At 43.5% G+C, this 26536-nt stretch overlaps 1 protein-coding gene across 8 annotated transcripts; it reads left to right on the top strand.

Moving 5' to 3' along the window:
* The first annotated feature begins 621 nt into the window (after positions 1-621).
* On the top strand, positions 622-24931 carry bptf (bromodomain PHD finger transcription factor). Of its 8 annotated transcripts, XR_006012137.1 has the most exons (33): positions 622-1342; positions 2396-3218; positions 3979-4199; positions 5695-5865; positions 5968-6147; positions 8486-8698; positions 8797-8876; positions 9007-9359; positions 11583-11714; positions 11874-12003; positions 12114-12249; positions 12346-12615; positions 12701-14225; positions 14406-14530; positions 14714-14842; positions 14951-15101; positions 15204-15327; positions 15776-16019; positions 16389-16556; positions 16870-16994; positions 17553-17667; positions 17744-17952; positions 18071-19079; positions 19169-20511; positions 20618-20700; positions 20801-21026; positions 21345-21847; positions 21926-22102; positions 22187-22379; positions 22721-22805; positions 23528-23714; positions 24162-24289; positions 24797-24931. XR_006012137.1 is itself a non-coding variant. In XM_042000594.1 (32 exons), the coding sequence occupies exons 1-32, from the start codon at positions 838-840 to the stop codon at positions 24834-24836; spliced, it is 9972 nt and encodes a 3323-aa protein (XP_041856528.1). In that variant the 5' UTR covers positions 622-837; the 3' UTR covers positions 24837-24931. The 8 variants fall into 8 exon arrangements, 7 of the variants coding, with proteins under 7 accessions (XP_041856528.1, XP_041856494.1, XP_041856473.1 ...); XM_042000594.1 differs by lacking the exon at positions 24162-24289 and having other exon boundaries at positions 12349-12615; XM_042000560.1 differs by having other exon boundaries at positions 12349-12615; positions 24162-24931.
* The last annotated feature ends 1605 nt before the right edge of the window (positions 24932-26536 follow it).

Raw genomic sequence — 26536 nt, 5'->3', positions numbered from 1 at the left:
TATATGTATTTAATGAATGCGCTGACAGCGGTATCAGAGAGTAAAACCTGTTAATCCTTTCACGTGTACATTTGTAAACAAGCCTTTATATTGCCCTTTGAGGTATCTTAATTATTATCTATAACAGAAATACTGAAGTTTAGAATTTGGTAGAAATTAAACTTGAACCACTTGACTGAATCAAAAGCAGCTCGTCATATTTCTTTCTCTTGAAATGTTCCATACTACCACGCTTAAGTAGCTAATTAGCCACCTTATAGCTAATATAGGTTTATTCATGAAGTAATTTAAAACTGTTTTAGTATGATACATATTTATGTAGCCTTACTAATGTTAGTAAGGCTACATAAATATGTCAGAAAAACCACCAGTAGTATTTGCCCCCAATTAAATTAAATCTAAAACGCTAATATTAGCTGCAAGAGAGCGGTTTCCGACATTATACTTACTCGAACGTAAATGTTCATTCATCTTTTAAACTTATCTAGCAGCTGTGTGACTAAAACAAATTGATAATATTGTAGAGTAATTGTTATTTCGATCATTGTTGCCACTGAACTGGAAGCAGTGTCACCACGTGACTCCTGTAGTGAGGGCCTGCTGTTTGTTCAGCCAGAGAGGCAGAGAAGAAAAATGGCGGCTCAAGGCGAACCTGAACGGGACGCCGGGCTAACGTTTTGAGCTTTTACGCCCGAAAAGACCAAGGGGCTTCATAGGGATACTGCACCGTTTGAATCCTCACCTGTTCAACTTTGTGGCGGTACGGTTTTTGCTGGTATTCGTGTATGCCAAATACGCGCAAAAATTGGGACTGTAAAATAATAGATTTCGTCTATCATGAGAGGGAAAAGGGGCAGGCCGCCCAAACCGCTACAACCCGATGAGCAATCCCCAGCTACGACCAGGGGCTTGCGACCCAGGAGGAATCTGAAGCCCAGGTTTAGAGACAGTGGGGACGAGGACGGCGATAGCCCCATAAGGGAGACCCCCAAGTCCACCAGAAAGAGGAAAGGGGGATCTGTAACGTCAACACGGGGCAGGGGACGAGGTAGAGGTGGCGGTGGTGGCAGAGGAGGCAAAGGTGGTCGTGGGGGCAGGCGATCGGCTGCGCCCAAAACAGTGGTCTACGATGACCACGAGAGCGAGGAAGACGATGACGCTGTGAGTCTAAGGTCTGAAGAGGAAGAGTTTGTTGAGGAGGAACCTCAGTCAGAAGAAGATGAGGCCCTCAAAGAGGATTCTGATTGCCTTGAAGATGATGTGCTGGACGAGGAAGAGGATGTTGCCAGCTACTGCACAGAGAGTAGCTTTCGGAGTCAGAGCACACACGCAAGCACTCCGGGTAAATAAACACTGTCATGACAAATCATTGCCTGAACATGCACCTCAATGGGTTAGAAAATGCATATATAAATGCTTCTGAGCACTACAGGAAGCAGTAAGGTTATTGTTCAAAATGGAGAATGCACATTGTATGATAACAGGCCTCAGTCTGCTTAATATAGCCACTGCAGGTGAAACGAAGCAGCACCTGCACCACTGTCCCAATTCGTTTCCTTTACCGTATGTCATCAAATTAGCCCACATAGTGATAAAACAACTGCAAGGGTCTCTTGCGCGAGCTACCACAGTTGTATCCAAATCAGTAACTTAGCTACTAGCGTGCTAATATTAGCTATCTAAATTAGCATCATTCAACCTATTATGTTAATTCTGTTTGATAGATAATTTGAACTTATTTTATTCATTGTTGTCCGCAACATTTAAGTGTCATTGGAGAATAATAAACTGTGGTTGGTCAAATATAACGTAATTCTAAAAAAAAAAAGAATAACGGAAGAGTTAGGCTAGCTAACTTGGCTCGGCTAGCATGTCTGTCATTTTTGACACTTGAATTAGCTCTTTGCTGTCAACATACGGTAGCTTATAAATTCAAACCCCTTGTTAATAACCACAGTTAGTGGATACAATTACTGTAGAAGTTGTTATTTCGTTAAGACTGAACTAAATTAATGTGGTTAGCCACCTTGACAGCCAGTGTTTTCCTGTGTGCAGGAGGATGGAGTTGCCTCATTTAGCCAATAATGATGAGTAGAGCAGGTTCATTCAAAGTAACACATGTAGAAGTTTGCTATTAGAAACTGCAGTTACCTTTGTGAATAATTAGCAAATTTGATAAATATGGTATTTTAATGTGGCAGCAAGGTAATTGAACATGAATAAATGATTATAATGAAATTATAACATAGAAAGAATTTTATTAAATTTCCACCTTGGTTTTGAAGACATAGATTAACTATAAATAGTTAATTATTTATAAGAGCGGTGTTATAATCATATTTGCACTGAAGTTAATGCAAATTTTTATTTGTTTATTTTTTTTAATGTCTCGTAGGGAAGAAAAAAGTACGGGCACCCCGACCTCGCACCCCCATTCTTGAGAACAAGGAGATTCCTCCTCTTGAGCTTCCGGACACCTCTGAGGATCTCTTGGTGCCTAATGAGGAGCTGCTCAATGCCACCTCCATCTATGAGGTGCTACGGAACTTTTGCACTGTGCTGCGTCTCTCCCCTTTCCGCTTTGAGGATTTCTGCGCCTCTCTGGTTGGCCAGGAGCAGTGCACATTAATAGCAGAAACCCATATTTCCCTGCTAAAGGCCATCCTACGCGAGGAAGACTCCTCCAACACTACCTTTGGCCCTGCCGACCTTAAGGACAGTGTCAACTCCACTCTTTTCTTCATTGATGGGATGACCTGGCCTGAGGTTTTGCGGGCTTACTGTGAGAGTGACCAGGAGTACCATCATGTTTTGCCATACCTGGAGATGGACGAATATCCCTATGGTCCTCTTGAAAGTAAGATCAAGGTGCTACAGTTTTTGGTGGATCAATTCCTCACCACTAACATCGCTCGGGAAGAGCTTCTGTCTGATGGGAGTATGCAGTATGATGACCACTGCCGAGTGTGTCACCGCCTGGGTGACCTCCTTTGCTGCGAGACTTGCACAGCGGTCTACCACCTGGAGTGCGTAAAGCCGCCGCTGGAGGAGGTTCCAGAGGAGGAGTGGCAGTGTGAGATTTGTGTGGCGCACAAAGTGCCAGGGGTCACAGACTGTGTGACAGAGGCACAGAAAAGCAGGCCCTACATCCGCCAGGAGCCCATCGGATACGATCGCCACCAGAGGAAATATTGGTTCCTTGTTCGAAAGATTATTGTGTAAGTTAGGACCCTCACTATCCTTGTGTTTATTAAAATTACTCCAAAATGTCACACAGTCCTCGGTTAGTTTGGAGTTAAGCAAATTAAGTTGGACAAGTTTTAAGCTTCAAACGCCTGTGGAAAAGTTGTACGATCTGAGGTGCTGCGTTTAGCTATGACCTAATGATCTGAGTCATTATTCATCAGGCCTTGTGAAACATGAAAAGCGATTAGATTGTACCGTTGTGAAACCTCATGTAGCCTACACAAACAGGCCGTGAAGTTGGTCCAGTGAAAAATAAAAGCCATGCAAACAAAATTGCTGCAGGTTGAATTAAATTCCCTTAACAATGCTTTCACATTTACCAGTTTTATTTCTGGGCTGTATGTCCTTCTGCAGTCTGAAATGTAAAACAGCTGGAAAGTGAAACTGCAAGTCATCGGGACAATCTCCTGGCAAGCAGAATGCAACAAGCTTCCATACACGGCGTCATTTGTTTGTTTCAAGATTACAGAAGAGATCTACAGCACAGGCTCTTTATCTTCATTGGCAGTTGTTTTTTTTTTTCCTGAATATCTTTCCAAACCCCAAATTATGTTGTGTTACAGCAGAGCTTTTTAACACAAGTATCCATCAAAACCTTTTTTAAACTTTCTGTTGTGGTGGTACTTGAGTTAAACAGTCACGAATCAAGGACATGATAAAGACTAAAGGAGCCAAGTACTGTTGATTCAGTCTGTTTAACATCTATAAGCCTGTCCTGTTCTCTCCCCTCAGGGAGGAAGACGGGGAGCATGAGAAGAAGAAGATCTGGTACTACAGCACTAAGGCACAGCTGGAGGAGCTCATCGAGTCCCTGGATAAGGAATACTGGGAAACGGACCTCTATGCCACCCTGGAAGAAATGAAGGAGGAAGTGCAAGCTCACATGGACATCACAGAGGAGCTTACCAACAAAGCACGTGGGAACAGTAAAGCCTACCTCACCGCTGTCAATGGTACTGGTTTTACTTGTTATTACTGTGATATGATGTCGATTAAACTTTAGTAAAGTAATGTTGTTGTGGTGAACAGTAGGTTTGTGCTGATGTTTGAACACATTGACAGATAATGATCATTTATGCGGGAAATGTGCACATCTGTATGTTTGGACGGACGTATCCTCAGATAACATTGTTCATTTGTTCTGCAGCAGCACTTTGTGTTGATGACAGTTTGATGTTGCCTTTTCTTCCTGCCTTACATTCACTCACAACGAGCAACTGTTAACCCCCCTCAGCCGTCCCCCAAGGAGTCAGTGGTTAGGAGACTTTAGCGTACTTGAAGAGCAGTTTCCGTTTGTGTTTGTCAGGCTGCCATATCTCTGTTTTTGTACCAGACTTCCCTTCGATAGCAAGGTGTTGCGTTGTACTGCAGATGTGCTTCGGGTGTTTTGTCAGAAGCTGCAGGTTTGAATAGTTCGCTTCGGTCTGAAAAGTAAGAAAACATTCGTTTTTTGGGAAAGTGATTGCTGTAAAGAGGGTTCATGGCTCTGCTGGTATATTTTTTCTTAAAAGTCCGCTGCTGATGCTGCTGCATGGTGCTCCTTGAACTAAGCTTCTCTTTATAAAACGGACTGGGATGCTTAATATATGTTGGAGCTACGAATGTTACCATTCATTGTGTTATTGAGTCTTAACTAATTAACCAACAGCCACCTTAAACTTAAAAACATGTTATCGTGGCAGACAGACACATATTGAGTATTTTATAAAGTTTATGTTCTGTTTTGATCATTTTTAATCACACTTTTAAACAAATATTAGCAAAATATTGTCATAAAATCTGAGATTCTCATCAAGGATCTGATTTGTGACCATAAACTAACCACCCTGGATTGATGTTCGGATCAAAATGTTTGACTTTCAGAAATTATAATGCATCTTTTTACTATAATCTTACAGTCAGATTTGTTAACAAAGAGCATAATTATGAAACATTAAGTGAATTACAGGCCTTCATGTTGGCTTAGATTATTAGTTACTTAATTTAACCTCACAATAGTTTAAAATCCTACTTGTCCTAAATCCATAAGCTCTATAACTTCTCTGCTGCTATTTTTTTCTAAATCAAGCAGAATGAAATAAATTAAGCAGCCTGTGATAAATGTTTTACCGCTCTTCACTGCCTTTGATAGCATCTCTGTCTGAGACATAGAGGCCGCTGTAGAAGTTTGTTTACTTTATCTCACATTCCCTAAATTGCAACCCAGACAGTTGTGGTATGTTTGCTGTCAATCACTGCGATGCCGCTCTGATTGTCTGACCCAGACTCGAGTAAGAAACTAGTAACAATGCATTATAAATATAGTTACAGATGTAAAGAGTGTCCTGTTTTCGTGTAAGATATTTTTAACCTAACATTGCATTTTGATTTACACGAGTTGTGTTTCCGTTCACTTCACTGTTGCCTTCAGTGTTACAGATAAACTGAGCGTTTCTTTTTTGTTTCTAGATGTGACGGTAGAGCGTTTAAAGATCAGACGGGAGGGGAAGAGGCGATCAGAGGAGGCAAAGCAGGAGACGGACGGTATTTCTGCGAATCCGGCTGAGGACAATGCTGAGCCTTCGTCGCAGCTCAACAAGGCAGAGGATGCGGCGTCGATGGAAGATGGAAGTTCACAAGGTAAAAAAGTTCTTACATATACGGATGCAGAACACATAAGGATGTTTCTGCATCAGTTACAAGAGAAAAGCACTAAAACCAAACGGTGCTGTTTTACCACAGCAGCTACCGTTGAGCCTGCTGCAGAGGAGGGATGCGCGTCAGATAACCCCGCCTCTGCCACCCAGGATGCAACTGCACCTAAGACAGAATCACTTGAATCAAAAAACGAAACACAAACTGCTCGTTCTGGGAGCCCGGAGCGCGGAGAGTCTCCTCCAGGGGCAAAGCAGGGAAGGACAGGTACTTGTGAATGAGCACCTCCTGTTGCGCCTGCGGTCCATCTGTCATCCTCCACTTCACACGCTGCCGCTTCGCTGTGCATCCTTCTAGTTCATCCGTCTCTGTTTGCTACTAATCACGTTGTTACTTTATTTTTTTTATGTGTGTTGCCTTGAGTGCAAATAATGTTGCCAAATTCCATAGAAGCTCCTTGATGATGGAAGCAGGAAAAATTTCCACCCTGTTGATCGTAATTTCGAAAAATCCAATAATGAATTAGAAGGTAGCTTATTGCAACCTTTATTTTTATATGAACCAAAGTTTTTGTTAAAACATAAAGACTGCATTATAACAACAGTAATCTCTTTACACAGTAGCAGTTAAAAGATGTCTAGTCCCAACGTAAACTTTATTGTAATAAAATTAAATATATATGAAAAAGATGGAAGAAATTTCCCTCTAAACACAGAAGGAAAATATCTGATTTCCAGCCATCAGGCTTGTTTTCCTGCTGGAACAGACAAAAGAGCAGGATTACGATGCGATAACGCTTCGATGTTATGAGGGAGGAAGTGACGTTTCAAGAGAAAAATATAGATAATGACCTAAAAATATTCAATTAATCTAAAATCTGACTTTTTTTGCGTAAAATTCCTGTGGCGACTTTTGGCATTTTGCCACTCAGCTGGGTGGGAGGAGAGATCTGTTTATAACCTGCTTCAAAATCAGTCCAGAAGCAGCCGTCCTCGTTGGGTGAAGTTCGTCTTTATTTTCAAGCTTTCATGAGGTTATGAAATGTGACGGGTCACGTTTATGAGTAAAAATGAAGGTGCAAATAGTGAAAGTGGAATAAAATGTGTCATCCTCCCGCACCCAAGCAGATCATTGCCCTGCATCACCTGCGGCTGCTGCTTAAACACCTGGTGTGCCTCTTTACTGCTCTGATAATAAAAAACAAAAATGCAGGCGATGAAAAACGAGCAATGGCTCCTACAATTCCTGTTATGACACATAAGCAGTAGAAGAAAATCTGATCAGTGAAAAGGTGATGGCATGTTTAGCCTCTACGAAAGTCCTTTAATGACTTTTAAAAACTTCGTTAATTCTATAAAACAAGTTCTTCTTATCGAGTGCGAGTCCGTGTGGACACGGAGATTCGGCGAAGCCGCTTGGGGAACGTATGCCGTCAGCAGTCCGCCCACAGACACTCTGATTGGCTGAGACAGCAGCAGTCGGCTTTGAAAACGCATGAGCCCAACGTCTAACGCACGTTTGACCCTCTCTCCAGTTTTGTAAAGGATGAAACTGTCACAACAGTTTATCTTTACAAAAACAGCAGATCACATTGATTGTCTTGTTTTTCCTGCAAACTGATGTCTTTATCACCAATATAGTTTTATTTTGCTGCTAGGCCGACTGCTATGCTGGCTGGATTTTTAGGCAGCAGTCTTAATGTGTGTCTGGTTGGTTGGTGTCTTCCTGTAATATGATTTATATTCCCTCCCCGATGCATCACATCTGAATTCCATCAGCCTTCTTGTTAAGTGTGCACTGTAAAACGAGACATTAGTGTCTCTTTGCTCATGTCCCTGAACATAAAACGCTCATCTGTGGCTGTTAAACACTCTCTGTCAAGCTCAAGCCTAATAACGTTCAAGTTGCCTTAGTTAACCTGCGCTCTTCCTGTCAGTGTCTCTTCATTAGCTTAAGCTAACATCTGTTTTGTTAGTGGATATTTTCCTTCTTCTCATCAGCCTTTCTGAGTTGTTGTGGGCTTTTTTTCTGCCATGCATCTTGTTTTGCCTTTATCAGGATTTGTCTCCTGTACTCGCGGTCCTGAAAAGGCTGTTTTTTTTTTTCTTTTCATTTTGGCAGCGTGGTAGATGGCGTCCCTGGCAGCAGCTACCACACCACGTCTGTCACAAGCGCCTCCTTATTCTCATTCTACTTTCTGGTTATTTGGTCGTGTTCCTGTTGCTCAAACAAAGGACTCTCTGCCTGGAAGCCCCCACCTGCTACCCCGTCAACAAAGAGCTGCAAATGTATGCAGGACTCTGCTGTCAGCTCAAAAGACAGACCTCTGCTCTTAAATCTGCCGTGAAGCAGGTGTACAGTTTGTGTGGGTTTTTCTATCCAAGATCAGTCTGGCTTCATGAGCCTAGCTGGACTAATGAACCACTGGCTCGTCTACTACATATTATTTTCATTTCTTTTTCTATTTGCTGCTTGACTTCTTTTCTTTACACAGTGGCATAAAGCTTATTGCCTCCAGTAACTTGCACACACTAGTATTTCTTCATAGTTGCTTTTCCTTGTTTATTTTTTACTGAACTCAGTCTTTCTTACTGCATTTTTCCAGATGAGGCCCAGAAATCAGAGTCCAGCAGCGAAGTTGCACACCGTGATGACTCCAAAACACCGACCCAAGATGAATTGCAGCAGCAGCCGTCTCAGCCAGAGGCAGCGAGCAACGCCAGCCAAGTTTCTGGATCTGGGAGCCTTAAGAAACTGGAGCCACCTGACCTGGCCGACAGGTCCTCCCAGTCCTCTTTTACCAGCCAGGACGGGACAGGTAATCACTCGTGTGACTGGTCAGATCGCAGAGAGTGAATTTTGGGGATAAATTGTCTTAGTTGTGGCACTGATGGTCGTCTGCTTTCTGAATGACAGATGAATATCATGAGAAGATAAAACCTGAAAAAGCTTCGGGGCAGGAATCAACAAACCACACGTCCAGAAACAGCAAAGAGGTGATGTTTGTCGGTTGTTGGAAATTTTGTTAAAAAAAAGTTCTTTATGCCCTTTTTCAGTAAAGACTACATTGTGTCTTCGTTTTTCCTTTAGCAATACATCCTAAACGTGTCCCATCTTTGGTTTCAGTCATCTCCTCTATGTTTCGATGGCAACACTTCTCGCCTCAACTTCTTGAAAAGGGACCTGACGGTGAATTTAAACAACTTGTTCAAGCTGGGTCAGGAGGGTAAATACAGGGTCTACCATAACCAGTACAGCACCAACGTCCTGGCTCTTAACAAGCATCAGCACCGGGAGGACCACGACAAGAGGCGCCACCTCTCCCACAAGTTCAGCCTCACCACCGTGTCCGAGTTCAAATGGAACGGCTCCATCTACGGTTCGCGCAGCCTGACCGTCTCCACGCTGCGTCTCACTATCATCCAGCTGGAAACGAACATCCCCGGACCGTTTATGCATCCCAACTGGGCCTCACACAGGTACAGCTCATGTCAGGGTCATGTGATCATCAGAGGAAAATGAGTGTTTTTTTTTTTTTTTTGTTTTAGCCATGTATCACACAGCACTTACATTTAGGTTTTACTAACAACACGTGTTTTTGATTCTCGTAGAAGACAGTTTGTTTTTTACTTTTATGACTTCTGTAGGCTCTTGTTGTCGTGGTCAAACAACTAAAATCGCTGATCTTGTGAGGAAGATGTGCAATGTTGTTCCAGTATTTTCATATGTTGGATGCAAGTTCACAGACTAGATACTAGGGAGCATTATCTCGGTGAGAGAAGCTTTTTATGGTATTTATGTGCTTGAACCGAATCCACTTAAAACCCCTTCATCTTCCTTATTTATGAAGATACTGACAGTTTTCCAATCCTACACTTAGAAGATGTTGATATATCACACAGTTAACCACTCAGTCCTTGCATCTGATGTTGTGGTCCACACTCTTTTCAGTTAACTGTAATAGGATTTATTGGTGCTGATATTGGTACTCTGCATCGACAAGTACTCAAATGCAAGTACTTGTGCTCAGTTTGAACCCCTACTAGATAACTTGGAAAAGTTGAGCTATGTGAACGCATAGATCCTTATGTGATCCAAGAAAGAGTTGCGCTTTAAACTGGAGAAATACTCGTCAGTCCAGTTTAGACCCATCATGAGAAATCCTGCATCCTTCAGTTCGTGTAACCTTGTGTTTTTATAGCATCGTTGCTATGTGTGTTTAGTGTCAGCAAACCACGACCAGCTCTTTGACTCTTATCATGGCCTCGATTCTTGGTAGGAGCTCTGACTTCATCATAAAGATTTGCTAGAACATCCCGATGAATGAAGCACAAACATTAGCTTAAGGTAAAGTGAGCTTAACTCAACGTGGTGTTGGATTGTTGCCTAGCAACTGCAATCTTGAAACGTAAGCTTTAACTTAAGCTGTGAGCTTTAAATTAACCCCCAAAATTGCAGAACCTACCAGAGCAGGACCCGAATCAAGTGAAACAAACCTTCAAAGAAGCAATCGGGGGGTGGGGGGGCAAACTTAATAACTTGATATGTGCTCTCATGTGGACTGTTGTCACATTGAGTAATCTACCAAGGCTATGAGAGGAACACTGCTTTACTCTCAAAAGCATTACTTACCAATCAGACGTTGAGCGGGTCGGTGTAGTTTAGCTCCAGCTGCAGTTTAGATCTGGATATGATGGAGCAGAGACGTTAGTGAATACTGTAGCTGTAAACGTTGGTATCTCAGTTTTGTTGGTTTGGTGGAGGGTGAACTTGTGATACCGCGTTATTGCCTGTTATTTTACCACATATTTTCGGGCACCTGCTCTCTGTCTGTCCCCCTGATGCGAGTGTGCTCACCTGCATGAGCGCGCACAACTTTCTTTGCACATCTGGGCCATGATACGCTGTCATTTAAATAAGGTAAATAATATCAGGCTGTTTAGTTTTTAAACTCTTGTCTATGAGCGTGCAAGAAATGTTCAGGGCCTGACGTTGATGAAGTTAGCTTCTGATCTGTGATGTACAAATAGGGTGAATCCATTTCTTTTGGGGGTCCCACACCACAATAGACCAGGTCCTGCAGAAAAACTACCGCTTAGGACAGGGGTGGCCAACGTCGGCCCTCAAGAGCCACAATCCTGCAGGTTTTCCATGCATCCCTGCACCAACACACCTGACTCAAATTAATTGGATCCAACAGCCTATAAGGATCTGCACAATGACTCATTAGTTTAAGACAGGTGTGTCGGTGCAGGGACGCATTTAAAACCTGCAGGATTGTGGCTCTCGAGGACCGACGCTGGCCACCACTGGCTTAGGATGTTCAAATAAGGACTGAATTATTCTACAAAGCATGAAGATTCATAAACACAGTTCAGTTTATAATTCTGAAACCTTTGATTCCATTTTTAAAATGCAATTAAGGGATAATTTTATTGTTTTTTTGTTTTTTGCATGCAGAGCACATTAGGCCAGGTCCTGCTGAAAAACCCCTAGATGTGGGATGTTTATATCTTAAATTAAATTATTCTGAATTATTTTACAGACCTGGTACATTCATTGAAACACAGCGTCGGATATGTGAAACCTTTATTCTGTTTATGTATTGTTTGCGTAATAGACTCCCCCACACACACAACAGTTTAGGCTTGGGATCATTTTTTGCTTTAACCCCTGTTTACAGCTTGTCTTTTTCTTCACAGAACCAACTGGAACAAAGCGGTGCAGATGTGCAGCAAAGCCAGGGAATTTGCTTTGGCTTTAGCTATACTGGAGTGTGCAATCAAACCAGTGGTTACGCTGCCAGTGTGGAAAGACTCTCTTGGACACACAAGGTAAAGAAATTGAGAAACTAGCAGGAGCTGTCACTGTCAAATGTTTTCCAAAAGACCGGACAGGATTCGGTTGGGAATTATTGTTCCACAACATGAGTGAGGGTTCGTTGGCAGCAGGCTTTTCTTCTTTCTGCTTCACGTTTTGTTTTTTTGTTCTAGGTTGCATCGTATGACCTCCATGGAGAGGGAGGAGAAGGAGAAGGTGAAAAAGAAAGAGAAGAAGCTGGAGGACGAGGAAACCTTGCAGCAGGCTACCTGGGTGAAGTACACCATTCCCATCAAACACCAGGTAAAATGCCAGGAGCTTCCATTAGTCATCCAGCTCTGCATGTCGCTCCATGTGTACTGATTCAGCTCAATGATGTCTGTGTATGTGTTCTCTGAAATTGCTGCATTAAGGTGTGGAAACAGAAAGGGGAGGAGTACAGGGTGACAGGATATGGAGGTTGGAGCTGGGTCAGTAAGACTCGTGTGCACCGTTTTGTCCCAAAACTTCCAGGAAACACAAACGTGAACTACCGGAAAGAGCTGGAGGGTAAGAGCTAAACTGACGGAATTTCCTAATGTGACCAATATATTCTCTTACTTTTTGACACTTAAGGTTAATGTGCGCTTTTTGTTGACTTCCTAGCAGCTAGGCTGAGGAAGGAAAACGCAGCTGCGTCTGTAAATAAGCAGAAAGAGTCGACAGAAAGCAAGAAGCAGGGCACTGAAAACAAGGAAAACGCATCCATCACTGCGTCGTCTCAGAGCTCGTCTGCAGCAGATGATGGCAAACCTCAGACCAGCAAAGAGGAGGAAGAAACTGCAAAGGAAGAGCAGGAAAACAAAGCCGAAGAGCAGGAAGAAGATGAAAAAATGGAGGTAGAATCCTGCCAGGAAAGGTCTTCCGCTGACAAAGGTAATGCTTTTTTTTCCCTTTTTTTATCAAATTATGTCTGATTTGTCTGGTTGTTTATGAAAGATGTTTCTATCTTTTTTTTTAGATGATATTGAAACCAAACACTCTCACTCGAATGTTCTACATCCTGCAGGAGAAAAACCAAGTCAGACAACCAAACAACTCAAGAAGGACGAAGCAGCAGCATCAAAACTCTTCCATGATGTTGTGAATGTCAGTGAGGGCTTCCAGCTGCGAACGGCTTACAAGAAGAAGGTAAAACCGTCCAAATTGGATGGACTCTTGGAGCGTCGGGTAAAACAATTCACCTTGGAGGAGAAGCAGAGACTTGAGCGGATGAGACAGACAGCTTCGTTGTCCAAAACGTCCACCACAAAGCCCACGACTGCAGTAAAGACTGAAGGATCGGCATTAAACAAGCAGCCGCCTGCTGCGACCCCGAGTGTTAAAGCAGAAGAGAAGGAGGAGGACCTACAGGTGAAAGACCACGTGGTTAAAAAGCTTGATTTTGAGCAGGAAGACTCGGAGACTAAAACTGACAGCACAGATGTCAAATCTGAAGCTACAGCACCTAGCAAGGCTGAGCTAAATAATGTGCATGGGAACGGAGGGGATGTCTGTAAAGAAGTGAATGGAGAGCCTGAACTGAACAATAAAAACAACTGTGCATTGGAAACAATAGAAAGCAGTGAAAAAACACAGAAACCAGAAGTGACTCGAGTGGCAGAGAACCCTAAGAAACGCGGGTATGACAAAATGGAGCAAAGCAGCGTACAGAGCAGCACAGAAAGCACAGACGTAACCCAAAGTAAGACCAGCCCATCACAGGTGAATGGAAAAGACATCAAGTCAGACCCTCTGATTCAAGTCCAAAGTGACATCAAGGAGCTTCAAAAAGAGCCCGTCAAGTCTTTGATGAATGGGAACCTCTCACAAAACGACGTGAGCCTCCCACCTCCACTTAAAGTCCCAAAATTAGAGAACCACGTGGAAGATAAAGGAGAGGTTCTTGGTAAGAGTGGAGATGTGGCTGTTACCGGTGAGGGGCCAGCAAAGATCGATTCCCCAACCTCGTTGTGCAACAATAGTCAGAATACTGATAGCTTAAAGACTTGTGTCTCTAATAATCCCTCGAAGGAATCTCCAAATCCCCTCATGAATGATGCATCCAGCAGCACCAGTAAACCTAAAGCAGCATCTCAAGCAGCGATTAACTCAGACGCCTCCGTTACGGCTTCCTCCACCGCTCATCCCAGCTCAGGAGCAGCCATCCCCCAGAAGAGGAAGCCTACCGAAAAAACGAGCGCCTCCACTTCCACATCAACCAGTACCATGATGATTAGCAAAGAGTATTCAACTAGAGACCGAGTCAGCCTACTCAGGTTCTCCAAGTCCAAGAAGGCACGCTCGGGCACGGCACTACCGTCTTACCGCAAGTTTGTCACCAAAAGCAGCAAGAAGAGCATCTTTGTGCTGCCGAATGATGACCTGAAGAAGCTGGCGAGGAAGGCGGGCATCAGAGAAGTGCTCATCTTCAACTACAACGCCAAGCCGGCTCTGGATATATGGCCGTACCCTTCACCTCGGCCCACCTTTGGGATCACATGGAGGTCCGTAACACATTTAGAGTTCTTTATAAGCTATTTAACTCTTTCCATTTCAATATTTTTGTAGTTATGAAAACAATCTTCTCTCAGTAGAATGTCAAGAGTTCAAATCTAGTAAATATAAGTATATATAAATATTGACATTGTTGGAATGACCTGCTGATGTTTGCCATGGCTGTTCAGGTACCGCCTCCAGACTGTGAGATCACTCGCAGGGGTCAGTTTGATGCTGAGGCTGCTGTGGGCCTGCCTGAGGTGGGACGACATGGCTGTGAAGCCCTCTGCTGCTGTTGGGACAACTCGGAAAGGTGGGAAAATTCCTCATGCCTTAACCTGTATTTGTATTAGCCTTTCCCTTTGTTTCTTTTCTTGTCCTTTTCAGGATGTTAATCAGCATTTCACTTCAACTGAAGAACAACTAACACGTTTCCTCTTCGAATAAGGGGTGAAATAATAAGAATTTACGGATGTTCTTTTTATTTTAATTATAGAAACCACAGACACAGACATCATCACAACAGAGATAATAAAACGAAGAGACGTGGGGCCCTATGGCATCCGCTCCGAGTACTGCATCAGGAAGATCATCTGTCCTCTCGGAAACAGAGACACTCCCAAAGGTAAAAGTTTGTTGGGAATTTATTTAAGATAAAAAAATATATATTAGAATAATTATTGGAGAATTTATTAGAATAATTAACAGTTGGTCGTTTGCTTTTCTTGAGTAGAAACACCGACTCCTCAGAGGAAAGGCCTGCGCTCAAGTGCCTTAAGGCCCAAGAAGCAGGAGCCAGCCAAGCTGATGGGGCCTGTTGCTGTGGAGACGTGGGTCCCTGAAGAAGAACTGGAGCTGTGGGAGATCAGAGCTTTTGCAGAGAGGTGGGGAACACAGCAGGTTTCCTCTAGTCTTGTCTTTCTAAAGTTAGTGTCTGCGGGATAGAGCACTGCTTTTACACATTTTTGCCTCTTTCCATGTTACAGAGTGGAGAGGGACAAGTCGCAGGGTGTGGATCCATCCAAGGCTGGCAGCGCTCTGAAGACGGCAGAAGAAGTCAAGGCTCATCTGGAGAATCAGCTGAAGCAAGCTAGACTTGCTGCCCAGCAGGTGGGAGCAACACACACCGGACCAAGACCTCTCTTTTTACTCTTTATTTTTTCCCTTTTTTATTCACATATTTATTTTTTTATAATCCACAAATCATATTTTTACTTTTAGGTAAATGTCATTCATTTTATTCTACCTTTAGTCTTATTTAATCTTATTGTTATTTAACTTATTTTTATTGTAGTATATTTATAATTATTATTTTTTTTGTATATACATTCCCCCAAATGTGACAGCATCTCCTCATTTTTCCACCCATATAATCCTCTTAGTACATTAGGGGTTTCATTTGTTGTTTGTTTTTTTTTTTTTACCAAACTTTTGTGTTTTTTGCATTAAAAGTGTAATACAAATAAAGTGATTGGTTAACCGAACACGCAGAATTTTCTCAGGTTTTTGGTTTTCAGGTCAAACAAATTAAACACACTCCACATGTTGCTTGTTTTAGAAACGCCTTGAGCAGCAGAGACTGGGCACCACGGTCACCACAGCCACAGCAACCTCCACCACTGCCTCAGCCAGCACTCCCAGTAGTCCAGCTTCTACCGGCCAGAGGCCTGGTCAAGTAACACCTGGAGCCAAGATGGTCCTGGCGTCCAAACTGGGCTCCCCGGTTTCATTCCAGCAAGACAAGAACTTCCATCAGTCTTTCGCATCCTGGGTGAAACAGGGACAGACCAACAACGGCTCAGGTGAGAAGATGAAGCGTGGTTAAGAGTCACGTCCATTTTCACCCTTCATCTGTTAGCAACAGGCGTTTGTCATTCATTTCATTTCAGTTTTTACCTTCTAAGTTTTTTTCCCACATTGTAAAGCCATACAAAACATCAACATTTCCTTATTTCATAACTCCATTTTTCACATTGACTTGACATGGCTGGTGGCGTCCACTTTCAATCATATAAAATTCCCTGATCTAGAGTAATAAGCTGATTTAATTACCGGAATTTAAAACATCAGCCACTTTGCTGGCTCAGAGTGGACACCACAGCCGTACCCTGGCTGTTATGGCGGCCTTTGTCGGGTGCACGTGACCGTAGGTGGCATGGTGTGTCTTGCAGCCTCCACTGGCTCGGTGGCCACGGTGGCTGGCAGCATCACAACCTCAGAGCAAACCTTCCAGATCCCTGGCAGCCCAGTGACTGTGGCTGGCCAGGTCCTCGCCGCCAAACTGCCGCTGCCCGCTAACAGCAAGATTGTCGCGCTCAACATGCCTTCCACTCAAGGAGGTAGGCAGCATGAGTGTCATCCATCCTGGCAAGCTTCGCTGCAGATTGGGCCTGATGGATGGAAGGAGTGTTGACACGGAGCATGGATGATAACAGCAGTGTCGTTTTTTTCCTTTTGTTGTCGAGTGAAAGGCTTCCCCGTGTAAAAGTGTAGCTTGTGAAACAGATGTAGAGGTCTTGAACGGAGTGAGGAAACACACACATACAGACTTGCACTGCATGCCTGTCTGCATCTGTACATCCTTGACTTGTATAACTACATGTGGCCGCTGCATATTTGCTTTTCTTCTTACACCATTTTTTTGATCCGCAGGTGTCGTTCAGCAAAAAGTTCTGGGCATTTTTCCCTCTGGGCCTCCTGCTAACCTGAGGACATACAGCACACTACATCCTACAACTGGCAACATCAACCTCAGAGCTGCAGCCACTCAGCAACAGGTCTGCTGTCTTTCAGCCAATCCTTTGTAGAGTTTTACTGAATTACAGGGGAAATGTGAGCAGAGGGGTGGCCAAAGATGGCGCTTGACACCTCTGAAATCTGATTGGATACTTCAGGTGATTGACAGGAGGACAGAAATGTCTTTCCAGACACATGGATGACCAGTGGTATTACACCAATTTGAATTAAATTTTAAAGTAGTCTCTTAATTGAATATCCTTTACAAATGCTGACATTTTGCAGTATATTTCTAGATTAGATTAGGTACAACTACTAATGTTATGTAAGATTATCAACCTGATGTTAGCATGAAGCTACCTAGAATAAAAGGGACATATTTCTGGCTTTTTTACTGCAAAAATGATGTTATGAGTTAACAAACACTATAAAAAACACTTAAATAAAGAAGATTATGACTATAATCAAGTGAAATAATCTGCCTCTGCAGTGGGGTAATTATACTTGGTAAGATTTCCTATTCTAGTCACATATAAAAGTCCAGCTCTGCCACTGTATACAAGCACAATTACCGATTTATTCTTTATTATGTTTTCTAGGCCACCAATGAAGCAGGAGGCCAAACACAACCTGGTGCAGCAGTGAACCACACACTAACCCCGTCTACCTCTGTGGGCACCCCGATGAACAGAAGCTCAGCAGTGGCTCAGCAAGGTGTTCGGTCTGACTGATTATTTTTATTCTTTGATTAATATCTTCAGTTTTTCTTACGAATCTGTGTTCCTTCCAGGTCAGCCTCAGCAGGCTGCATCCCGTCAGCTCGCAGCCCCAGCTGTCCCTGGTTCTCCTTCTACTCCAAGAGCAGCAGCACCGTCGCCTTGCGCTGCCACCACGGCTCCTGGACAGTCTCCTACAGCTTCATCTCAGACCCCAAGACCCCAGCAGGGTCAAGTAAAACTCACAATGGCTCAACTCATGCAGCTGACACAGGGTGCACAGGTAAACACAGCATTTTTAAAAGCTTTTGTCAATTCTTTTCTATGTATTACAAAATTTATTTAGTTTTTAATCTTGGGTTGTGATATGTTTTTGTCTCATGAAACTCCTCTGGAAACAGGGAGCAAACCCAGGTCTGACAGTGGTGATCCAGGGTCAAGGCCAGACCCAGGGCCAGCTTCAAATTATCCCACAGGGTGTTACGGTCATCCCCGGCCCTGGTCAGCAGCTAATGCAGGCAGCCATGCCCAATGGCCAAGTCCAGCGCTTCCTCTTCACTCCTATACCCCCATCCTCATCGGCTTCAGCTCCCACTACCACTGCTACCCCTTCAAAACCTGCCACAGCTCAGACCCCTCAAACCCAAATGTCAACTCAAGTCCCCGCACAAGTCCAAACAACTCCCTCAGCTTTAGCCCAAACACAAATGACAGCCCCTTTGCCTTCCCCCACACATTCTACAGGCCCTTCTCAAAAGCCCAGTTTGGCCCCTAGCTCAGTTTCTGCTTCTATTCAAACCCAAGTCACTCCCCCCTTGGCTCTGCCACCACAACCTGCAGTTCAGGCTTCCCTGCAAACACAGTTTTCCTCCTTAACTGCTTCACCCTTCCCTGTTCAATCACAGATGGCTGCTTCAACACAGGTTTCCTCCTCAGCACAAAATACAAGTCCAGTTATGGCTCCGAAACCAACCCAAGCTTCCACATTTACACCAAGCTCACTCCCTGTACAAGCTCACACTGCAGGTTCACTATCTGTCCAACAACAGGCTGTCAAGCCACAATCCCTCAGCCCTGCCCCAGTTTTACCCTCACCCCCAGTCCAGATGCAGGTCCCTGCCTCAGTCAAACCTGTTTCCCAAGTCTCTTGTACTGCAGCAGCAGCTGCTACCACCTCAGTCCAAATGCCTGTTTCCGCCTCACTTTCTTCACCTGTCAAAGTCCCAACCCCAGCCCTCGCACCTGTCTCTGCTCCCATCATGGCTATCGTGTCCACCCAAATTGCTGTCCCACCTCCAGGACAAGCTCTAACCCAAATCCAAGCAGCAGCTCCGGTTCCTCTTCACGCAGCTGTTGCAAACGCTGTCGTCACACCAGTCACAGCCACCTCTACAACACCTTCAGTGCCAGGTAGATCCAAAATGGCTGATGTCTTGTGGTTATTTGCATGTGTTTTGTTTTTAATGTGTGTTTCTTGTTATTTATGTCTTCTCTTGTAGCTCTGATAGAACAGAGGACAGCTCAGCCCCAAGTTTGGACTCCAGCTTCATCTCAAGCTCAGACTCCTGTTCAGACATCTCAGCAGGCTGCAGCTCCAGCTACGCCACCTGCCCCTGCACCGGTGTCCGTCTCCACACATTCCCCCGTTACTCCTTCTCCTCAGGCGTCTCTGACTCCTCAGTCTCAAGCACAAGTCCAGCAGCCTGCTGTTGTATCCATGCAGCAGCTGCCTCATATGCCCATCTCAGCGGTGCAGGTTCATATGAAGGCATTACCAGTCTCCTCTGTATCCACATTGAGACCCACACACCCTCAGCTCCAGCCCCAAGTCCATACTCAAGCTCAGATCTGTGCACAGGTTCAGGTCCAGCCATGTGGTCAAGTCCAGCATATGCCACACATGCAGGCTCAAGCTCAGATTCAGCCCCAAGTCAGAGTTCAGTTTCAACCACAGGCACAAATTCAGCCACAAATTCAACAATCACCTCAAGGCCAAGTACAGCCCCTCGCTCCCATTCAACCACAGGTTCAGTTTCAGTCTCCGACCAAAACCTTGCCCCAGATCCAGCCCCAAATCCCGTCCCAGCTTCAGCCAAGGGTCCAGCCTCAGTACCACCCCCATGTTCAAGCTTCATTTCAAACACAGCCACAAACACAACCTCAGGCTTTGCAACAGCCTCAGGTCCAGTCTCAGGCCCAAACTCCACTTCAGCCACAACCCCAGATCCAGACCCAGCTCCATCCCCAGGTTCAGGTCCAGCTCCAGCAACAAAACCAGATTCAACCTCAGGCTTTGCCACAACCACAGGTCCACGTTCAAACCCAACCTCAGTTTTCAGTCCAGTCACCACAACAGACCCAAGTCCCTCAACAGCTTCAGGTCCAAGCAAAACTCCAAGTCCAGTTCCAGCCTCAGAGCCAGACTCAAGTTCAGACACAGCCTCAGATTCAGGTCCAGTCTCCAATCAGGCATCAGCTCATCACCGTTCCAGGCCTCCAGCAGCCAGTCCAGCTCCTCTCAGCCCTTCCGCCTCACGTCGCAGCCCAGATCCAGGCCCAGATCCAGGCTCAGGCCCAGCAGCAGGGCGGCACAGTTCCTCAGCAAATTAAACTACAGCTACCCATCCAGATCCAGCAACCAGGGGGGCAGATTCAGGCTCACCAGATCCAGAACATGGTGACCATACAGGCACCAGCAAGTGTTCAAGAGCAGCTTCAGAGGATCCAGCAGCAACAGCAGCAGCAAGTACAACAACCAAAGAAGAAGAAAAATGAGTCTAAAAGGGAACAGAAGGAGCAGAATGTGCAGGTGGTTAGTCCCAAGGATGGCATCCAAAAGCAGGTGCGACTAAAAAAAAAAATAAGATGATGCTGTTGGTTCCTGACAGCATTTACATGTGAATTATCTAGATGTTCTTTATATTAATAGAATTTTTTGCAAAAATCAGGTGGCAGCGAAGCAGAATTCTTCAGCAGAACAGCTGAAACAGAGGAAGAGCCTGGCTGCAGCTGAGCGAGAGGAAAACCAGAGGTCAGAGTCTTAGCAATCACAGATTTATTAGAAATAATTCACCTTTATTTCTCACCATCTCATCTGAACCATTTTTTTTCTTCTTCTTTTTTGTCCTCAGAATGATTGTGTGCAACCAGGTGATGAAGTTCATCCTTGACAAGATTGAGAAGGATGAGAAGCAGGCAGCTAAGAAGAGGAAGAAGGAGGAGGTGGTGGAGCAGAAACGATCCAAGCAGAACGCCACCAAGCTGACCGCGCTGCTGTACAAGCACAAAGAGCAGCTGAAGGCTGAAATCCTGAAGAAGAGGGCGCTGATGGACAAGGAGCTGCAGCTGCAAGTGCAGGTTAGGTTCTGGCAGAAACGCCTTCATAAGCAGGAGGTGAAAGTCTACAGTTTTAATCTTTGAAACTCTGCTATGTCGCCGCCACCTCCAAGCACTACTCGGGGACAGGAGTGTGTAACTCTGGGGGTTAAATTGTGATCCATATCTTACCCTTTATGTAAACTACAGAAGCTTTCCAGATAATCTGACGTCTGAAACTGTCCTGAAAAAATAACATTTTATGTTGACTGTGGTTAAAATGGTTCTACATTCATTTTTTGGCTATTTTTGGGGGGTTTAAAAGTGAGATGTTAAACATTAAATGTCTCGTCTTCTCAGGAGGAGCTGAGGCGGGACTTGGCCCGGCTACAGAAGGAAAAGGAGAAAGCCCGAGTGGCTATCGCTCAGGCTGCCGCTGCTACAGTCAAAGCAGCCTCTTCCCACTCATCCCACCTTGCCCACCCTACACATTCCTCTCACAGCTCCCACACAGTGACCTCATCCTCCTCATCCCATAAACGTAAGAGAGAAGACGAGAGAGACAGAGACATAAGCAGAGACCGAGACAGGCACCACGACAAGAACAAGAAACGAGAGAGGGACAAAGACAGAGACCGATACAGAGACAGAGACAAAGACAGAGAGAAAGAAAAAGAGAAAGAGAGGGAGCGAGAGCGGGACAGATGTCGGGATAGAGACAGAGACAAGGACAGAGACAAGGACCCAGATTCCAGCTTGTCGAAACACAAGAAGAAGAAGAGGAAGTTGTCTTCTACCTCAAAGGATCACAAGAGGGACACCAAGCTGTACTGTATCTGCAAAACGCCCTACGACGAGTCAAAGTAAGCCCCATGGAAACGCCACAGCTGATTTCCTTTCAGGGTGGTGCAAACTCCAGCTGTTTTCTCTTCTCTCCACAGGTTTTACATCGGGTGTGACCTGTGCTCCAACTGGTTCCATGGCGCCTGCGTTGGCATCACAGAGAAAGAGGCCAAGAAGTTGGAGGACTTTGTCTGTAATGACTGTAAACGTGGTCAGGAGGGAGGAAGCAACGAGGAGCTGTACTGCATTTGCAGGACACCATATGACGAATCGCAGTATGTAGTTTTGCTTCAGCTTGTATCAAGGCAGACGGGGTCTTTCATCAGTGTCCTGACCATCTGTGGTGGTCTCCTCTGCAGGTTTTACATCGGCTGTGATCGCTGCCAGAACTGGTACCACGGCCGCTGCGTGGGCATCCTGCAGAGCGAAGCCAATCACATTGACGTGTACGTGTGTCCGCAGTGTCAGTCGACAGAAGACGCCATGACGGTACTTTCGCCGCTCACAGACAAAGACTACGAGGGGTTGAAAAGGATATTACGATCTCTACAGGTATGAAACCTCCATATGTGGGCGTTTATATTACGTTATAATATTCATAATATTAGTTATAAAAAGTTTATATATATATATATATATATATATATATATATATTAACAAATAAATAGAATAATAAAGGCATAAAGAGAAAGAAAAAATAATTTCTTAGAAAAGGAAAACAGACTAAATATTATTGCCATTACCAGTGGCACCCTTCAGGTTGTATCTTGATATTATTTTCTTTTTTTAGTCCTTTCTCTTTTTAGCTGTAGCTTTCTGCTAGCACACTGAGAAATTTTCCAGTAATCACATCTTCAGTATTTAGTGTTTTTAAATTCTGTTTCCATTTCAGGCGCATAAAATGGCATGGCCTTTCCTCGAACCAGTAGATCCACACGATGCACCAGATTATTACCGTGTGATCAAGGAACCAATGGGTAAGACCTAATGATAGAAACTCATTTAACTCTATACAAACCAAAACATTTTTTTATCTTAAAGTTGTTGTTAAAGGAGGCATGCTAAAATGCAGCCATCTTTAATTCGTCCAAACTGTCCTTTTATATCAAAACCAGAAATACTCGTCTGTGTAAAAAGCGACAACCACTGCTTACCTGCTGTAAACATAACGCTGGTTCCCCCAAAATGGCAGATTAATCCCAGTCATGTGCTACACTTATCATACTTATTCAGTGTAGCTATACTCCAGCTATAAGTACTTGAAATATAAAATCTTGCACTTTAAGTCATGCATGTTGTACAATATAACTACAACCGGTTTGCACTTTACTTTGTATGTTTGTATCTGGTTATTATAGAAGTATTGTTGAAAGTTTGTCTGTGGCCTACTAAGGAACATCGTATATAAATTAGCTGTAATGCTAACTCATTGCTAACTCTGTGCACATTTACATTTAGTATTTTTTACTTATGTTCATTAATGTACAATATGTCCTTTTTTTTTTAAATAAACTTAATATTAAAAATAAATAATGATGGGACTGTTTGATATAAAAAAATATTTGCATGTTTGTTTTTTTGGGGCAGCTAAAAGTGATGTAATTTTACAGGGTTAATTTTTATCTTTTATTTATTATAAATAGCTCTTGAGAATTTACCATGTAATAAGCTCTGCTTCCCATTTGTTTATCCCTCTTAGACTTTTCAACCATGGAAACCCATTTGCAAAACCGACATTACCAGAAACTTACAGAGTTTGTGGCAGACGTGACCAAAATCTTCGACAACTGCCGCTACTACAACCCCAACGACACGCCCTTCTTTCAGTGCGCCGAGGTGCTTGAAGCCTTCTTCGTGCAGAAGCTGAAAGGCTTTAAAGCGAGCAGGTGAGGTGAAACGTTCATCTGTGCTTCTCTCAGTAATCTCAGTTTCATTTGAGCTTTAACAGCTGCCTTTCACTTTTTATTTTCCCTGTACCACTAGCATGTGTAGTAATTGTATTTTGCAGTAGAATTTGCTTTATTTATAGATTAGAGGATGCACAGAAGGCTCAGTAGCTCTGAGAGCATGTCCAGCATTGTTATCATCCATCATTTGTGTCTGTTCACCTTTTCCTGCATGCCTTTTTTTTATTTAAGCCATCCCATGTTCTTCTTTCTTACAGATTGTCAGATTCTTAGGTGGGCCAGTCTAGCTGGAGTCTGGACTGGATGCTGGGGGTCTCTAGTCATACTGACATGAAAACTTTGTTTCTAAAACAGCAAAAAAAAAAAAAAGAGAGAGAGAAGAACACACTCAAACACCACATGTGCTTTTGTTTGTTTGTTTATTAGGTTTTTTTCAGGAAGCAATTACAAACATACGACACTGTAAAGACAGTAAAATGGCAGCCATGTTGAAATCATCCCCACCATCATCATGTTCTCATCCCAAACATGAAGCCTTTCACTCACTAGATCAAGTTCAGTAGGATTTTAACTGCAGTTTTAGTTTCTAACTTGTATTTATTTCTGTTGAACATTTGCGTTTTGGTTCTGAGAATGTAGACTTAAAATAAATAAAAGCTACATATTTTATTATTGAGAGATATATTTATGAGGCATCTTGGATGTTTCCCCTCAGTCTGACTTCATCTGGATATTAAAGTGGTTCCTTTGAATCAACGTGTTTTATCATGTACAGCGCTTGTGAGATATGTTATGTTTTAAATACTGAAATTAATCATTTTAGATTAGTTTTATGAGTTTAAAATGCCCTGGTGAGAGTGAGGATTTTCCACTTACGAAGCAGTTTTGTTAGTTTTTGTGGAAAATTTCATCACCAATAAAGACATTCCCAGTTAATTACACCAACATGGCTGCAGGATCTCATGATGATTGCTTTGCATCCTCTCTAAGTCATTATTAAGCTGTAATAATAAAATAATGTGAAGAGCTTTCAACTCTTCCCCTCTTTCCACATCCTGTAGGTCTCATAACAACAAGCTACAGTCTTCTTCAGCCTCTTAGGAAGCGTCTGTACGTTGCAAAAAAAAAACAAAAATGCACTTGCCAAGAATAATGGTGTTTCTGAACTGTGAGTCTGATGCTCCACCGTGCAACCGGGGGCAACCATCCGTCATGCAGCGCTGCCTTTTTTCAGCAGTGAGGAAGGGGGGGTGGGTGGGGGGTGGACCTTGCGGGACCTGTCGGGACCTGTCGGGACCTGTCTTCATCAGTGGGCCTGTACAGAGCAGCGACAACAACTGAGGCATTTCACAAGAAAGTTTACCTCGAAAAAAACTCTTAAAGGAGATCTCATATTTCCATGAACTTTATTTTTTTGATTGCAGTTTTTATTTCCCCCCCCAAAAAAATATTCTCAGGCCATTTTTTTGTGGTTTTTGGTGTCCACTGAAACAGGAAACTGAACCCTGACCTATGGCTGAGTTTTATTGAGCATCACCTATCAAGAGTTTTGTGTCTTGAGTTCCGATGTTCATAGTGGAACAAATTTTCATCCATTTCCACTCATTGTTTAGTCTGAAGTGGCATGAAAGACAGTTGAAGTACTAAATACCTGGACAGTGGTAGCCTGGTAGGTTAAACTTCTAATAACCTGAAAGTACGGTAATAAGCTGTTGTAAATTAATTGCTTTGCAGTAGTGATTGAGAAGGATGAAAGGATGTGTCTGAAGGTTTCTGCCCTGTTTGTAAAAATCTGATTTGGACTTGTACTTTTTTTTTTTTTCTTTTTTTGTATTACAGCTGAAGAAATATTGATGTATATGGAACTTAATAAAAGTGAAAAAGCTTCTTAGTGTGGTGTTAGTCATGTAAAGCTGCTACGATATACATGATATAGTTTATTTTCTATGTGTAATTACACATCTGTATACATATCAAACATTCCTCACAGAGATTTTGCTCCACATGGACGTGACCGCATCACACAGCTGCTCTGTTAGATTGAGGTCTGGTGACTGGAGACTGTTGGAGTACAGTGATGATTTGAGCTTTGTGATGTGGTGCATTATCCTGCTGGAAATAGCCATCAGAAGATGGTACACACACCCGCACCATTACACCACCACATACTGAGCTACAACCCAGTTTACATGTTTTTATTTCCCTGATGTGGCCATCATTTGGCTTTCCCTGCAGATCATCCATGATCACAATGTCCGGCTGGTTGGCCATTAGCATTTTGTTGGTCTGTATCAGGAGGTCCAACAAGATCTTAAACTCAGGTGATCTTCACCCGCTTGGGAGGATTGTTGCTGCTGTTGGGATCCGGGATTCTATTGCTCCTAGAGACGGCTTGAACGGGCTGTCCTCTCTAGCCACTTGTAGGACAGCCAACATCTATCCATCCATCTATTGTAGAAGAAATGTCCTTATACCCAATTACTCCATTTATTCATGAAGAGTTCATTAATTACATCAATCATTCTTTCTTTTTGATCACATTTATTCATTGATTTTTACTACATTACATTTCTTACACATTATATTTTACCTTCATTTTGATTCACACAAGTTTTATTCATCTTAAATCTTGTGTTTTACATTGTCTCCCATATCAGCGCATCCTGCTCTGGGTACTATGTGACCCCCAATCTCTGACCTTGGATCTGGTACAGCCTGGTATTTGTTGCCTGTAGGAGAAACTTAGTCTACAAGCTGGTTTTCTTCAAGATAAGACGGGTTGTTTATGACACAAGTCCAAG

Source organism: Melanotaenia boesemani, chromosome 2 (genome assembly GCF_017639745.1).
Source record: "Melanotaenia boesemani isolate fMelBoe1 chromosome 2, fMelBoe1.pri, whole genome shotgun sequence".
NCBI lineage: Eukaryota > Metazoa > Chordata > Actinopteri > Atheriniformes > Melanotaeniidae > Melanotaenia > Melanotaenia boesemani.
This window is presented reverse-complemented; position numbering and strand designations above follow the sequence as displayed.